Source organism: Magnolia sinica, chromosome 13 (genome assembly GCF_029962835.1).
Source record: "Magnolia sinica isolate HGM2019 chromosome 13, MsV1, whole genome shotgun sequence".
Classification (NCBI taxonomy): domain Eukaryota; kingdom Viridiplantae; phylum Streptophyta; class Magnoliopsida; order Magnoliales; family Magnoliaceae; genus Magnolia; species Magnolia sinica.
In genome coordinates, this window is record NC_080585.1 from 25,961,265 (window position 1) to 25,979,178 (window position 17,914).

Genomic DNA, 17,914 nt, shown 5'->3' on the forward strand with positions numbered 1-17,914 from the left:
TCTACCGTTGATACATTCACGGGCCACAGGTATTTTGTTTTTTCAGTTCATCCGAGTGGGAATGACTTTATGAATGGTTTGGATGTGATATAAAAGTCACGGTGGATCCTGGGAAGATTTCAATGGTAGGCATTTCCCTCACCACTTTTTCCTAAAGTGTGGCCCGATTAAGTTTTGGATATACCTCAATTCTGGAATTACATTCTAAAATGAGCTGTAGAATCAGATGGACGGAGTGGATTTCGCACAAACATCACGATGAGCCCCATCTAGTTGGGTTGCATACAACTAAAAGTCGCAATGCATTGAGAACGTTCCTCACTCATCAGTCCCAACAAATGGGTTTAGTGATCCAGACCGTTGATATTTCAGAAACAGTTATAGATCGAAGGGTTCCGAATTCCAGATCGGAAGTTTGCTGACCCTTCCTCACATCCATTGAATAGACAAGTTAACATAAACATACAACAACGATCCACGAAGTAGGGTAAATATTCAACGGCCGTTATTATCCAATTACGAGGCGTTGTTCGTCAATCTCTCACATGCAGTGGTTCCTATATATCAACGGTCTGGATCTACGAACCGTGGGCCCTACTCGTATAAAACGGGGGCGCATCAGGAGCGTACTCACGTTTGTTGGAGGAGACCTGTTTAATTCCTCTGTCGCCCTTTTTCTTTTTCCTCTTTGTGTTTTTTTTTTTTGTATTTTTTATTCCTCTCATTTTCCGGAGGATATTTTGAACTGTTTCCGGTCCCGCTCACGCTCCCTTCAATTTAAAACGAGCAGTTTCTCTCGCTCTCGCGCACCTCTCTCTCTCTCTACCATTTCTTCCGCTCTTGCATGCTCGAACATACAAATACCCTTCTCCTCTCTCCGGACATTGCAGGGTCTCGGAGCTCTGGAGTAAGGGCAGGGGCAAGGTCAGTCAGTCAGTCACTCTCTCTCACTCTCTCTCCATTTCCCGTATCCTCTTGAATCTCATTCCCTTTCATTTCATTTTTTTTTAAAAAAATTGTTGAAATGTCAATGTGCGTGCAGTTTTAGATGCTAGGGTTCTGGATCTGTGATGGAGATGAATTTCTGTTTATTATTATTATTATTATTATTTATTTATTTAAATTTAATTTTTAATAATCTTCTTCGCATTTTTATCTTTAATTTCCTACTTTTTTCTCTGTCGAGGGATGATTTTGGTAGTCATCACTCATCACGGCTACGCTGGACTCCTGCCGTACATTATAGGTTTCGTCCTTGTGTATCGGAACTGCTCGTCTGACGGACCCTTCTTTGAAAGGCTTTGGTTGTAAAGGCCGCACTGATCAGACGAATCCTAACCTTCCAATTGGCTTCCGCTTGTTGAATGTGGGCCACTGGCCTTTTCAGTTCGACTATCTATTTGAGTGCCGTGGTGGGACCCACCCGCCTTCCAATTGGTGGTTTGTTCGCATACTGTGGGTGCACTGGATGTGGTTTGGTTGAAACCATGAACAGTTTTTTTTTTTTTTTTAGTCTTTGAGGGTGGGCCGCACATAGCGAATTCCCAGAGAACTACCTTTTGGGGATACCCCTGCGACTTACATTCACCTTGACGCAAAAATCCCTCTGAGCAGTGATCCTGCGCTACCATCTTGGTATAGAGGGATGGTTAAGGTAGAGTAGAATAATTAAATCTTTGCTTTCTAGAATCAAAATCGTTTAGTTGGATTGTCAGGGTTGTCTGATCAGTGCAATTTTTACAACATGGGCCATTACAGAGGAATCAAGATCATCCACTTTCCTATCAGAGGGTGGTGGATGTGAAGTCAATTCTCGACTTATTCCCACGGGCCCAAGTTCAACTGTTAACCAAATGATGAGCAAAAACTAAAAACGTAACTACTAAGGGCCCGTTTGGCCTGGTGGATTGGAAGGGATTGAATGGTATTAGGGTGGATGGCATGGATTTCAAGGTAATGATGGTGTTGTCAGTGGATTGTCTTAAGATCCATGGGATTGCTATATCGAGTCTGTTTGGCACGCCCAGCCAATCCCGGGATTAAACCTTCCCATCCCTTCCAATCCCTCGAACCAAACACGTCCCAGGCAAATTTGAACGGATTAGGGTGGATTGGATGGGATTTAAAGGTAATGATGGTGTTGTCAGTGGATTGTCTTAAGATCCATGGGATTGCTATATCCCAGGATCAGATCACCCAGACTGTTTGGCACGCCCGGCTAATCCCGGGATTTAACTTCCAATCCCTTCTAATCTGCCCGGCCAAATGGGCCCTAAGCAGAACAAAACCTGTGGATAATCATTGTAGTTTTTAGTTGAACCCAAACCATGAATGTGGTTTGCACCTCACATTCACTATACATCCCAAAAATCATCCTGATCCAAAATTTATGTGGGACAAGCCATTGTGAGTAATGTACAGTCATCCCTAAAACTCATAGATTCATGTGGAGCCCACCTGATTGAATGGTTTGGATATATAAACAAAACATGGTGGGCACCATATTCCATTTAGAAGTTACAGTGGTAGGTATCACCCTCTCCAGTGCCGTCCACTGTTCCATCAGGTGTGGCCCACCTGAGTTATGGATCATTTTGGATTTTGGAATCTAGGCCTAATGTGGTTGAACACACCAGATGCATGGTTTGGATTCTACATCACATCACGATCATAACTTAACGTGCGTTCGAACACGTGTGAACAAAACCCTTATATCAGTATAATCCTCATAAGTGCTTGCACTTCTCCTAGCCTTCTCATCATCATAAACAATCATCAATGTCTTCAAAATAACCTTCAAAGGGGCTCGTGTTGGTGATTTTTGAAAGACTCCGAAGCATAAAGTTTCTAAAAAAAATAGATTTTGAAATTTTAATTAGGATCCCCATCTAGATAATGTTAAGTTTTAAAAAGCATAAGTTCTATGGTTAAGATGATATTGTTGACTTATGCCATGTGGTTGTTGAAGTAGTCCAATGATGATCTTCCAATGTAGGAAGTCTCTCCCTAATCTATCTCAGAAAAGAAGAGAGTAGACAACCACACATCACCCGGGGTAGGGGCTGGGTGCATGCACTCAAGAGTTGTTCACTAGGTGGACCCCACACACATGGACATGTGATGAATGAGGTGAAGGAGAGAGATCTCTCTCCTCCTCCTCCTTTTCCTTTCCTCTTTTCTTTCTCATATTCTAGACGTCCCTAGGGGATGGGGGGATCCACATGTCTCTATCTTTTCCCTCGGGATATAATCTATTTATGAAGAGGAATCAGGGTTTCAAAGGGTGCACCATTATGGTGCACTCCACCTATATAGACTTTTGTATTGCCCCACACATCAAAAGTCTGTAAGCTCACATTACCCATGCATCGAGGTTGACCAAATGCCTCTATTGTACAATGTTATCCACTCTTGACCAAAACCCCATGTTGGCTAAAGAGGCGTACCACGAATCTCAACCATCAGATTTCCGCAAGCATTATATAACTCTTTTAATGGCTAAGAGGTGGGTATTCTAGACCAACGATTTGACTCCAAAACAATTGCTCAACCATGCATAAGGCAAGAATTTGCATTCCATGAACTCCTACACTCCTATGTGGGGTAGGGCAAGATACAAGTAATCCAATGGTGGAGATTGTAGAACAATATGCTTGTTACTGGAGAGAGAGAGAGAGAGAGAGAGAGAGAGAGAGAGAGAGAGAGAGAAGGCCCCCCCCTCAATAACAAAAGCAAAAATTCCACCTATATCCTAATCAAATCCAAATAATGAATCAATCTAAAACCTGAATTTGACTTTAATAAAGAGATAAAAGAAAGGGCTAGGCCCATATCCACCATCTTGGTGGCCCGTACAACTAGTTGTATGGGCCATATAGCTATATGGTCCATATTTCGTATATTAATAGAGACCACATCAACTTGTCACTAGTTCCCACGAACAAGATGGCCAATTAACCTTTCACGGATTGCCCAATCCCGCTGCTATGGTTATGAAATTTAGGGTATTGAGATCTATGAAACATAATTATCAAATCTATGAAACACAATTATCTCTTAGCTAGTGGCCGTGGCATCCAAACTCATCTTACCTAAGACAACTAGAGGAATCCCTTCCTGTAACTCATAAATAATAGATTGTTGAGATTTCCCACATTTAATTGTGGCATCTGAGGTAAAACCTAACACGTGGTCATATATTTTCATGATCACAACAATCACTGTTGGATTTCAAGTGCACATAAAACTAACAGCTAGAACATGACTTCACATGGCCGGGGCATGCCTTCATAAAGGATGTTCTATTTTGTCATGAGAATGTAGAACAAAGTGTATGGAAATAGAGATTGGGTTTTGAGATCCATGAAACACAATCCCTTGGCTAGTGGTTGTTGGGTCCAAACTCACCTTGCCTAAGACAATTGGAGGAATCCCTCCCTGTAACCCGTAAAATTATAGATAGTTGAGGTTTCCTACATATTTTGTTATGACATCCAAGTTAAAACCTTAAATGTGGTCATGTATGTACATGGTCATAACAATCATTATTGGCTTTCATGAAGGGAGTTGGTGGGCGAATGGCACGTCTTAATACGGGGCTTCTAGGCCATGGATGTCAGTCTGTGGAGTGACGAACTACTGAACAAGTTTAAGGAGGGGGTACACCGATGGCCCAATACAATTCTCTTATGTTGATGGGTAGAGGATTCAGTTTTGGAAAGATTTGTGGATCGGTGAGAGATCACTTTAGGAGGACTTTCTAAGGTTAGCTAGCCTTGCTTTGGATTGGGATGTTTCCATTGCTTGGTGCTTCTCTGCTCTCCGCGACGTAGTATTTGGTCCCCTCGTCGAAGGAATTTGATGGATGAGGAAGTGGAGTTCATTCGGCTCTTAGAGTGGCTCCATTGAGTCAAGCCGTCATCGGGTGAGAGGGATATGATAGTGTGGACCAAGGTTAAATCTAGCTGGTCCTCAGTTCGATCATTCTATAGGATGATGACCGATAACACTTTGGGTGTAAGGTGGCTCATACCTCCTATGTTTGGTCCTATGGGGCTCTTGCCAAGGTTGCAGGATTTGCTTGGTTAGTGGAAAGGACTATGGTGCTCACAATAGACAATTTGCTAAAAAGATCGATAGTGATTCTCAATTGTTGCGTCATGTGTATGATGGATGTAGAGTTGGTGAACCACTTGTTCATCACTGTGCATTTGCTTGAAAAGTGTGGGAGAGATTTCATGTCTTTTTCAATATTCCCTGGGTGATGCTCAACCTGGGGGTTATTGATGGTTTTTTCCTCGTGCGGCGTGAGGGAGGAGTTGGGAGCAAAGAAAGGGTTGTGTGAAGGTTGCTTTTGTTGGCGGTGATCTAGGCTCTGTGGGGCAAACGAAATCAAAGTTTCCAAAACGAAAGCGGGTCAGTTGTGGATGTCTTTAAGAGGGCAAAGTTAGATGTTTTAGAATGGATAAGTTATATTAAAGTCTCCAACCATAGTGATTGGTCTGTGATGGCTGGGCTGCAGCTATTGTTGTTGTTGTTGTTTTTTTTTTTTTTTTCAATAAAATTTTTGTTACCTTTAAAAAAAGATCAGTATTGGCTTTCTAGGGAACACAATACTACAGTTGGAACATGTCATAATGGAGCTGGGGCATCTCTTCATAAAGGATGTTGTCATGAAAGTATAGAAATCAGTGTATGGAAATAGAGCTAAGGCATGTCATGCTCTTGACATTGGAATTTTGCGTTGTGCTCTTTCATTAGATGGGAAGAGTTAAAAGCAACAGCTGGTCATAGTGCATTGAGATTAGAATAGAGAGCCTATGATATGTGCACTCTCTTGCATAACTTATCTCGCTTTGCATGTATGTGGCAAATGTGGACAAGACCCAAACCCATCATCAAGTTGGTAGGTAGGCTGTACCTTGGGTGGTGCACGACCCAAAATTCACACCAATTGGACAAATCCTAACTCATAGACTGGGGGATTTTTTAAGGAAAATTAAAATTAAAATAAAGAAATGTTTCCTCCGGGACGACGGATGCGCACGAAACAATTGAGTTTTGTCAATGATCAGGTAGAAACCTGTGCACTATGTTGAGTAATTATAGAAAGCCATGTAAAAAAATCCACTAGATGGGTCACCCCTCTTAACCTTGTGGTGAACGCTCAATGTGGACGGTAGTTTGTTGGCTAATCTAGGGTGTTTAAATGAGGGGAATTGTGAGAGATGACCAGGGCAGACTCAAGGTTGTTTTCTCAAGTCCTGGTGTTGGAGAGTCCCATTGGGCAGAGCTACAAGAGCTAAAAACCAGGCAGGCTGTAACTGACTAATGCGACCCTTTGGCTCCTTAAGGTTATCATTGAAAGGATTCACAAGCACATGGGTCTTAGGATATATTATAGGTTGTGCCCTTTATTATTTCAGGATTAATGAGATAAGGGGCTTTTGCACCATTCTCTTCTTTGTTTAGATAAGTCCTAGAGAGGCTAACTCAGTTGATGTTTTCTCTTCAGTTGATGTTTTGGTGAAGGTGTAGCAAGGCAATCTCTGTATGTTGGTGACACTTATCCATTGGCTTATTGAATGGATAGTGTTTTAATAATTTTTTTTCCTGCATATAAATGTCTGTTTCTTCTACACGTACAATGAAGGAGGGAGTGTAAAAATGAGCAGCTGGAATCTATAAATCTATACGAGATTGCATATAGAATTCCTCGCTAAAGCCATCGTGGATGAAGACATTCTAAACATAAACATGATAAAATAGGCTAGGAATGGATGATATTTATAGTAATAAGCTGGAGCGTTTTAGGGCCAAACCTCTCATGATAGCCAAATCCAAACTCTTGATTATGCCAATTAGCCACAAAATGTGTCTTAGACCATTCAGCAGAGCCATTGAAGTGCTGAGATCTAACAAAAACCAATGGAAGTTTTTATTTTTTATTTTATTTTTATAGAGGAAGAAGAACAAGATCCCTGGTATGGTTACCACAAGGGGAGGATGGCTCCTCATGCATGGAAGTGCCACTGAAAAGTTGAGAGACAGCATTGTAAGATGATATTTTTCAACATAAGGCAGACTGTTGAGACTAGTAAGAATTCATTGATGCTAATGAGAAAAAGGATTTTAAGCAAATGGCATTTTAGCATGTTTATGACACAAACCTTTAGGGTCTGTTTGGATGCAATAAAAGTTCTGTGACGGATGGGTTATTTGGGATACTCTATACTGATTCATGGCATGTGTAGAGTGTTTGAACTTTGAATATTGATGTTGGCACATGTGGCGCACATATGGGGGACTTGAAGATGGACAATGGTACATGTGGCACATGTGCGTATTCACATATTGCATGTGGAGTGCTTGAGGGTTGAATTTGGCACAATTGGGGTGGTTGAGGTTTGACGGAGGCACATTTGGAACATTGGCACGTGTAGAACATGTGGCACATGTGATGCGTATGTACAACACAACATATGCCATGGTGTACTTTAATGAATTGCTATCCAAGATATGTTATCCCTCCATTTGTTAGGGATAGGTGTTCTCACTTTTTGGTTTGGCTATCCTCAGTTCTCTGACCAACTGTGCAAATAAAGGTCTTGACAAACCAAGAATAGAGCTTGTGTTGCATACACTATATGGGAAGCACACACAACAACAACAACAACAAAACTCATGATGCCAAGATCGGAAGGGCCTTCAATTGAACGTGGCATCACTCAACTGACCTTCATGGATATGAGAATGTTGGACCAGATGATGCAGGAGAAGGAGCAATGAATGAATAAATGATCAACTGACTTTTTGGTGCTTAAGCAAAGGGGGCAGGCGTTAGGCAAAATGAAAGATCTTTTGTGCATATTATCGAAGATGAACTCTTTGGAGGGCTTTGGAGAATAAAAGAGCTATTTTTCATGATTTATGGAAGTCAACGTTCTGCGTAGTGCCAACCTTGTGGAATATTCAGAATAGCATTAGCTTGGATGAATGAATGACCTTGATTCTAGAAACATGTGAGAGTATGTTTCTAAATATGAGATCCTAGTGCATTTTCATATGTTCACGTTTCGTCCTCTTTTTATAGGCACCATTTCATGCAAACGAGCCCAATCCAAGGACACCACATAAGCAACTGTGTTCCTGATTATTTCTATATGCTTTTTTTTTTTTTTTTTTGATAGCATAATTCATATGACTCATGTATGTGCAGGTTTGGTGGACGTGTTCTGTTTGAGAGCCATTTGTTTGCTGTTGTCCAAAGCCTCTAACTATGAAGAAAGAAAATATATTTGTTGCTGATAATGGAGAGCCACCTGCTCGAATCACACGAGCTCGAGCTGCAGCCCTTCGCTCAATTAGTGGGATGCTCCCTTTGAAACCATCATCTATGAAGCAAGATCAGAAGCGCATTCTCCGAGGAAATTCAAAAAGAGCAGCCTTGGATGAGAACAGCCATACTGCTCCTATTGTTGCATCTGTTCAGCATAAAAAGAGGGCAGTGCTTACGGATGTCACCAACGTCTGCTGTGAAAATTTGCATAGGAACTGCATCAATGCGACAAAAGTGCAGGTTAAAAGGCCCTCCTTGTTTCTTAATGCATATGTGTGCTTGTACATTGGAGTGTATGTTCCAAAATTTTGAAAGGGATGCTAAAACTTACTTCTATCTCTTCTTAATGGTCATTGTCATTGATTGCTTGGAATTGGAATCGGTGAAATTCATTTTCGCAAATGATCATTGTTCAGGTTGAACAGAGGAGACAAATTGATACTTTCTCCATCTGTATAGTCCAATAGAAGAAAACTGCTTCTTTTTTTTTTTTTTTTTTCTTTTCTTTTTGGGAAACTATTAACATTTTATTATTCACTGTATGTATTTCTTTGAAGATTTCTTATGAATTGCAAACTGTACTCGGATAGTTCTCTTGATTTTTGCTTTCTATTCTTTGTTCGAGAATCTGAACTGATGCTTATCTGCAGACTAAGGGCAGCAAAAATACTAAGATGTGTACTAGCAAGAAGGATGTCAAGGTGGCCCCCGTTGTTGCTTTGGAAACTGCTCCATTTCAAGTGGATGCAAAAACAAAGCCAGTTGATGAAATAGAGGAAAGGGAGAAATTAGAAACACAAGCAGTTGAGCTTTCAGCCAAATTGGAACAAAATGTACTAACAGAACATCGTGTACAGTGTATCAGCCATGGGAGGAGCATGGCAGTTTGTGGTGTTGCGAGTCCAGTGACAGACAAACAGACATTCAGAAAGCTGTCTGTACTCGTGAAGCCTTCAAAGACAGGTTTGCCTTCTTTTCAAATTTTCTATGTTGAAAACAAATGAACGGGTCTCTTTAGTCTTTAGGACAATTAACCTCAACAATTAGAAGATATTTCTAACATAGGCAGTACTTCAAGAAAAGAAGGGGAATAAAGAAAAAAGAAAGAAAAATTAACAGTAACCACCCATCATCTGGGGCTGCTTGGTGTATATGTTTATCATCCTTGATTTTGTTGAATATTTCTGATTAATTGCTATATTGGGGGTGTTGAATGGAAGAAAACTTAAAGTGGATGTGGCTAAGCAACCAAGAATGCCAGGAAATGGAAAACCATGGATTTTGATTTACGTCTGTTGTTGTTTTTGGATTTCAATTTTACATGGATTCTATGTTTGTCACCTTGTGTCTTCTCTACCTTGGAAATTGATTTAACATAATTTTTAGGAGAAATGAATGTCCACAGTTTTTTGAGGAAAAGCTGGGAATTGGAAATAGGTTTCGAGGCTACTTTTCTTTTTCCTCAAAGAGAGAAAAAGTGAGTTTTCCATGGAAACCGATTTCTTTTCCAGGGTTTTCAACATCCCAAATACCCACCACCTCTTGGGGGGGGCGCGGTGGTAACATTTCTCCGCTTAGTAATTCTCTGGTTTTTGCAAAAAGAAAAAAGAAGCGATTGGTTTACACTTTTTTGCATTCCCCAGGAATTTCATTCTCTAATTTCGCAAAAAAACTTGTCCCAGTTTTTAGCTGTGGAATGGAAAACCTAGAGAATTTAAACAGAAATTTAGACTTTTCCCAAGTTTCCCCAGGAAATCCAGTGTATCAACCAAACAAAAATTTAGTCATTGCCCAGGAAATACTAGGCCAGCTCTAACATTCCCCAGGAAGCACAAAAAGCAGGTAATGAATTCCCCAAACATGCCCTAAAGGAATTTAGCTTTCTGTGATACTGTTTGATCAGGCAATGAAGTTGAAGTGAAGCTTTCTGATGATCTGGGAAGTTCTAAAGGTTTGGACTTTACAGATATTGATGCTGACCACAAATCCCCGCAGCTATGCAGTCTCTATGCCCCTGATATTTATAGCAGTCAACGTGTTGCAGAGGTTTGTACCAAACATGTGGTCCTGACTCCTGTTTATCTCATTCTTGTATGCTTTTGGTTAAACTGCCTCTCCAATCATAACTTATGCAACTGTTCACCTGATGAACAAAGATTTTCCTTTGTGGAAATTCTAAAGAATGCTGCTATCGTCATTCATCAAAATGATTGATCCCACTCTATTGTTTAGCAATTACATAATATCCCACTTTCTTTTATTGCAACACGAATCAAATGAAATCTGTAAGACTGATTCAGAAATTGGAACTTGGTAGCTGGGAGCATAAATGGTTTCCAATGATTTTTCACAACAGGGACAAGTTATATATTTTTTCAAATGGTTTCTTTTTATGAGCTAGGAAACAGTATTACCTCCTACATTCTACCTGTTATCTATTTAAACATGATGTGATGACCCCTTACCAGTGAAAGCCCTTTCTTTCAATCAGCTCACCCGAAGGCCTCAATCAAGTTTCATGGAAACACTACAGCAAGATATCACTCAGAGCATGCGTGGGACTCTTGTTGATTGGCTTGTGGAGGTTTGTTTATTTTTCCTCTAAATTACTTTTGTCATTGTACAAGATTCTGGAAATGCCATGTTCTTCTACCTAGGATTATGAATGCATTACCTACCATCCCTCCATTTCACTCCAAATTGGGTCAGTTGAAAGGCCTTATCGGATATCTTTTACTTCCACAATATAGGACAGCCCTAATTATGATGCATGCTCATGGAGATAATTAAACAGAGGAAATAAAACGAATAAAAGATCTAAAATTCTAACAATAATCATCATAACTCTGAGAAAATCATAAAGGAAACATGCAATGGAGCGGGCCATCACTACAACCATGGAGTATGGAATTCAATTACTACTTAGGTTGGATCCGGCGAGGATGAGACCTCCCGATATTGCATGGTCACACCCAATCGATCAATGAAGATCACTAGTCCGAAGAACAAAGCATTTTCTCGGATTAGTGATTTGAGAATTTGTGGATTTAGGTTTTAGATCGGTTCTCAAGATTTTGATCTTAGAGGAATTAGCCAAATCAATATATATAGTAGAAAGATAGTTATTACGTTGAGGTAGTTGGAGAGGCACAAGAAGAAATTAGAAGAAGAAGATCAAGGGGAGAGAAGAAGCACCATTAGAGAGAAGAGAGGAAGGAGGCAACTAAAGGGTTTGCTTTTCATTCATCAATAGTTGAAATTCGTGTTTAGGGCTTTACCCCACTTAAATAAGCACATAAAGACATAAAATTACTAAAATACCCCTAGGATAAGCAAATAAAGAGATACGATTACTAAAAGACCGCTAACTAAGTCGAAAAGCGTGCAAATAACATAAGTATGGGAAAGTTTGGGCGCTCGGTCCTCTTTCTCCAATCTTCCTTCACATGTGTCTTCCTAAGTGGGGTCTTCTATATGTCCAATCACATGTGAAAGGTCTTCAACTCCTCAATATTCGCCTATCCACAAGGACGGCACTTGTGGTTGGCGCTTTCTTCGTTGGTACACCTTGAATGCACCCGTGTCCGCATCAATTCCCTCGGGTGAGAAAAACTCGACCCCGACGAGTTGAAACTTTTGTAGCGCTCAAGTAGATCTGGATCAATACCCTGCAATGCGTCGCCCGACAGCCACGTAGATTCGGACGATGGTTTGTTCTTCCACTTGACAAGATACCTTTGGAAACCCCCATCTCTCGTGGATACTATCTCGTCATCCAAGATTTCCTCAATTGCTTCTTTATGGGTAATGGGTGGAGGAGGGGGTGGAAGGGGTTGGGTAGCAAACTCGAAAAAGGCCATGAAAGGGACGATGTATCAACAATGGGAGTATGGGCACGGACTAGATCTTCCACATTAAAAGTTGGATTAATGCTCATTCAGATGGAAGGTCAACCCGATACGCGTTGGACCCAACCTTTTGTAATATCTTGAATGGTCCAACACTACGCGCTTGTAATTTCTTTGCTAGATCCTTGAGAGAATCGCTCGGGCCTTATTCGCACCATTACATAGTCTCCTTCTTGAAATTCTTGCACTCTACGATGAGAATCAGCTAAAACTTTATAATCATCATTGCTCTTATTTAACCGCCGTCTAATATGTGTATGCAAATCATGAATATGGCGTGCGAATGCATCGGCTGACTCAGACCTTTGGGTAACAGACATAAGTAAGAGATCTATGGGCATTCTAGGTTTATAACCACTTACAATTTCAAAAGGACTCAACCCTATAGATCTATTAACTGACCCATTATAAGCAAGTTCAGCAGTTGGTAAAATTAGGTCCCAAGTCTTAACATGTTCACCCACTAGACAACGTAGAAGATTTTCAAGGCTACGGTTTACCACTTCAGTTTGACCATCTGTTTGTGGGTGGTAAGCAATAGAAAATTGCAAATGAGTTCCCATAATGTGCCACAGTGTCTTCCAAAAATAGCTAGTAAATCGAACATCACGATCAGACACTATGGTTTTAGGTAACCCATGGAGACGCACCACACCATCAAAAAAGAGACGAGCAACATGAGACGCATCTGACGTCTTCGAACATGGGAGGAAATGCGCCATTTTAGAAAAACGGTCCACAACGACAAAAACGGAATCGTGCTTTTTTATAGTCTTGGGAAGCCCGAGCACGAAGTCCATACTAATGTCCTGCCACGGAGCATGTGGCATTGGCAATGGCGTGTACAACCCAGTATTTTGCTTTCTTTGCTTTGCCAGCTGACATGTTCGACACTGCCCTAAAACTTTGGCTACGTTTCGCTTGAGGCTTGATAGAAACGATCTTCCACGAGGGCAATGGTCTTATCACGACCAAAATGGCCAGCTATTCCTCCTGAATGAAGCTCCCAGATGAGGAATTCACGAAGGGACATACGGGGAATACAAAGTCTGTCTCCCTTGAAAAGAAAGCCATCTTTAAGAACATTTCCACCCATAATATGCTGGTCACTAGAGAGCGACGTGTAAGTACCCCCAAAATCAGGACATATGGGGTATTCATCTTTCAGTTGCTCAAATCCGACTACCTCTACACTCAAGGAGTTGAGCAACGCCACTCTCCTACTAAGGGCATCCGCTGGTTTGTTTTCAACCCCGGCCTTGTGTTTCAAAACAAACGAATATTCCTGAAGAAACGCTACCCACTTGGCATGCCTTGGGTTGAGTTTCTTCTGAGAATGCAAATATCTCAAAGCCTCATGGTCAGAAAACAAAACGAATTCTTGCGGTAGGAGGTAGTGTCGCCAATGTCTCAGGGATTGCACTACCGCATAAAATTCTTTGTCGTAAGTGGAGTATTTTTGTTTTGCCTCATTCAGTTTTTCACTAAAATAGGCCACTGGATGTCCTTCTTGACTCAACACTCCACCTATACCGACACCAGACGCATCGCACGCTACTACAGAGACTTTAGAAAAGTCAGGTAGACGCATGACAGGAGCTTCCACCATCTTGCCCTTAATTTCTTTAAAAGCCTTGACGGCGGCTTTAGACCACACGAACTCTCCCTTTTTCATGCACTCGGTAATGGGAGCCATGATCGTGCTAAAACCCCTAATGAACCGACGATAAAAAGTTGTTAGGCCGTGAAAACTTCGCACCTCATGAATGTTCCCCGGTTCTAGCCACTCAACTATGGCCCCGACTTTTTCAGGCTCTAATCCCTTCAGATGACACTATAAATCCTAAGAACACAACGAACATGAATGCACATTTCTTAAGATTAGCGTACAACTTTTCCTTCCTAGGGACACTACGACCTTCTTTAAATGTTCAAGGTGTGATTCCTTAGTGGTACTATAAATAAGAATATCCAAAGTACACCACTAGGAATTTTTCCATGAACGGCCTCAAAGCTTGGGTCATCACCCGTATGAAAGTTGGGTGCGTTAGTCAAGCCGAAGGGCATGACCAACCACTCATACAACCCATCTTTCGCTTAAACGCCGTCTTCCACTCATCTCCCGGGCGTAACGAATTTGGTGATATCCACTCTTGAGGTCTATCTTAGAGAATATAGTGGACCGGCCATCATGTCAAGCATATCATCAAGTCTAGGTATAGGGAACCTATACTTGTATTTTGTTGATGGCTCTAATGTCCACACACATGCGCCACGTGCCGTCTTTCTTTGGCGTCAACAATGCAGCACGGCACACGGGCTCATACTCTCTTGGATGAAACCCTTTTGCAAAGCTCATCAACTTGCTTCTTAAGTTCTTCTGTAAGGTTCATCCTATGGTGAGGAAGGTTCGGTAGAGTAGACCCGGGACAAGATCAATGGCATCGTATGTCCCTCATAGGTGGCAACTCATTCGGTAAGTCTTCGAAATACATCACCGTATTCCTTCAGGACCGAGGTCACCTCACAGGAACTCTGATGGAACCTCAGGTTTAATTTCTCTAGCCACAAGGGCATACACCATAGAATCCTCCTTAGCCTCTTTTTCAAACTCTCTTGCGTTGATTATATGTAAAGACTTAGGTTTGGATTTCCTCATTTCTCTTGGCTCACTTGCCTTCTCATCCTTCTTCTTTCCTAGTGTATTCTCAGGTGGCATGGGATTAAGTTTGATCTTTTACCATTATACATAAAAGTACACGCATTCGAACGGCCAAAGATCGTGACATCATTATCGAATAGCCACGGTCTACCTAGGATAACATGCCCCACATCCATAGGTAAAACATCACACCACAGGGACTCTTTGTATGACCCAAACTCGATGGGGACTAGACATTGCTGGGTGACGGTAGGGATGTCTTGTCAACCCAAGAAACTTTATACGGGTCCGGATGAGGTGTGGATTTCAGTTTTAAGCGATCTAAGGTGCTAGTGGAAATCACATTCTGACAACTTCCACCGTCCACTATCACCTTACAATTCTTTTCACCACACTTGGCAATAGTGTAGAAGATAGTGCTTCGACGCCCGTCAGCACTACTTCTAGACTGAGCTAACACACGCCTGTTCTCCATCCACTTCTTCTTCATCAGTAAGTCCTCCTTCGGGGTGATACTCTTTAACTTCATAATCACCCTGGTCATCTCCACCCTCGTGGGATTCGCCTATAACTAAGGCTCTCCCACGGCTCTTCATAGGACACTGATTAGACATGTGGCCAAGGTTGCCACACTCATAGCACCTCACTTGGCTCATATTACTAGGACCGGCACCAAGAACCCCTTTGCCCTTGTCCTCCCTAGGCCTAGGCGGAATGGTCGCCTGTGCCCTAGGTTGATTACCAATATTAGGTCTAGTTCCTTGGGAACTAGATCTAGTATTGGAGTCTCGAGACTCAAAACGACGAACGACAGGAGCCTTCAGATACTGCTCTAACTCCTGCACGACTTGATATGCTTCATCTAAGTCCGTTAAGGGCCGAGTGATAAGCTCGCGCTGAAGACAAAGGCCTGCCTTAAAACGCGAGAGCGTTACTAGAGGGTCTTCTCGGATATCACATCGCATCACATACTCTTCAAATTTAGCGATGTAGTCAGCGGCAGACATTGACCCTTGGCGTAAAGATTGCCATTGGTCAAGGAGCTTCTGACGGTATGAGAGAGGAAGGTACTTCTCCTTCAACTTCTCTTTCATCTCATACCAATGTGTGATAGGGGCTCTACCAACTCTCTCTACCCTACGCTCGGTGTTGGTCCAGAAGAGCTTGGCTTGACCCACAAGCTTCATCTTAGCAAATCGCATTTGACGGTTTTCTGACATGCTATACCACTCAAAGTAGTGGTCCATGTCAGCAACCCAGTCAAGGAATGCCTTGGGATCCAAGCGTCCATCAAAACTCGGGGCCTCAACTCTCACACTCTTCATCGCACGCTCATCTGGATCATAACGGTCTTGATGACCACATGAGGCTCGTGCCTCTTGCACCACACCACGACCGTAACCACGATCTCTATCCTCACTACCACCACGTGTGGCAGCACGTTCTTCAATGATTCCTTCCACTTGGGAGTGCGCATCTTCCCCTACAGCGGGGTTTTCCTTTTGGGACGCCTCTAGTTGCTCCACCTTAGTCATGGTGGTGGTAATTTGGTTCTCAAGGCGGGCAAACTCACGCCTTTGACTCGCTTCTAGGGCGGTTATCTTTTGTATCAATTGAGCAAGTTGCTCAGATAACTGCTCGTTATTCATGGTAGGTTGAAGTCCGAAACCTCTACCTCTTCTCGTGGGCATACAGTGAAGACTTGAACCAAACTCTACCTAACTAGACTACTAGGTGTTATGACTTTCAAGATGAATGCGATGAATGCAAAACTACTATGAACTGACACAATTAAGTTGAAACAAGAAACAACTCAAATCTGAAAATTTTCCAGATTAGGAACTTTCTAAAATTGGAAAGTTTCTAAAATTGAAAACTTTCTAAACCCGAAACTTTCCTAAGTTAAACCTAAAAATCAAAACCCTAATTTGATAACTCGATCTAGACAAAAACCATGCAAGCCTAGGCTCTGATCTAAAATTGACGCAGGACAATCCTAATTATGATGCATGCTCATGGAGATGATTAAATAGCGGAAATAAAAGGAATAAATGATCTAAAATTCTAACAGTAATCATCATAATTGAGAAAATCATAAAGGAAACATGCAATGGAGGGGGCCATCACTACAACCATGGAGTATGGAATTCAATTACTACTTAGGTTGGATACGTCGAGGGATGAGACCTCCCGATCTTGCATGGTCACACCCAATCGATCAATGAAGATCACTAGTCCGAAGAACCATGATGTTTCTTGGTTTTGGGATTTGAGATTTTGGGAATTTAGGGTTTAGATCGGTTCTCAAGATTTTGATCAAAGAGGAATTAGCCAAAATAAAAAAATAGAAGAAAGAAAGTTATTACCTTGAGGAAGTTGGAGGGGCACAAGAATAAATTAGAAGAAGAACATCAAGGGGAGAGAACAAGCACCATTAGAGAGAAGAGAGGAACGAGCCAACCAAAGGGTTTGCTTTTCATTCATCAATAGTTGAAATTCGTGTTTAGGGCTTTACCCCACTTAAATAAGCACATAAAGACATAAAATTACTAAAATACCCTTAGGATAAGCAAATAAAGATATAAGATTACTAAAAGACCGCTAACTAAGTCAAAAAACGTGCAAATAACATAAGTATGGGAAAGTTTGGGCGCTCGGTCCTCTTTCTCCAATCTTCCTTCACATGTGTCTTCCCTAAGTGGGGTCTTCTATATGTCCAATCACATGTGAAAGGTCTTCATATCCTCAATATTCGCCTATCCACAAGGATGACACTTGTGGTTGGCGCTTTCTTCGTTGGTACACCTTGAATGCGCTTGTGTTCTTTTACTTCCACAATATTTACTGTCTAACTGCTGTGTAGATCTATCAAGACTTGTTATGCATCTGATACGAACATGAGCTGTCAGACATGGGATGCCCTGAAAAACCTAGCACGCCGGCAACAACTTAGAATAATGTAGTGATATTGAAAATTTTATAGTTTATATTATCTTTCACTTGTAC

General features: G+C 41.6%; 1 protein-coding gene across 3 annotated transcripts in view; it reads left to right on the forward strand.

Annotated features, from left to right (window-relative positions):
• Nucleotides 1-724: 724 nt before the first annotated feature.
• The window catches only part of LOC131223319 (cyclin-A2-4), a 30,528-nt gene continuing 13,338 nt past the window's right edge, over nucleotides 725-17,914 (forward strand). The window contains exons 1-5 of one of the 3 annotated variants that reach the window (XM_058218681.1): nucleotides 725-924; nucleotides 8,219-8,578; nucleotides 8,989-9,301; nucleotides 10,305-10,384; nucleotides 10,830-10,922. In XM_058218681.1, coding sequence (XP_058074664.1) covers nucleotides 8,279-8,578; nucleotides 8,989-9,301; nucleotides 10,305-10,384; nucleotides 10,830-10,922 — 786 coding nt within the window. In that variant the 5' untranslated portion in view covers nucleotides 725-924; nucleotides 8,219-8,278. Of the gene's footprint in view, nucleotides 925-7,840; nucleotides 8,028-8,218; nucleotides 8,579-8,988; nucleotides 9,302-10,241; nucleotides 10,385-10,829; nucleotides 10,923-17,914 lie in introns of those variants that run through there. The other 2 variants (XM_058218679.1, XM_058218680.1) reach the window with 2 other exon arrangements.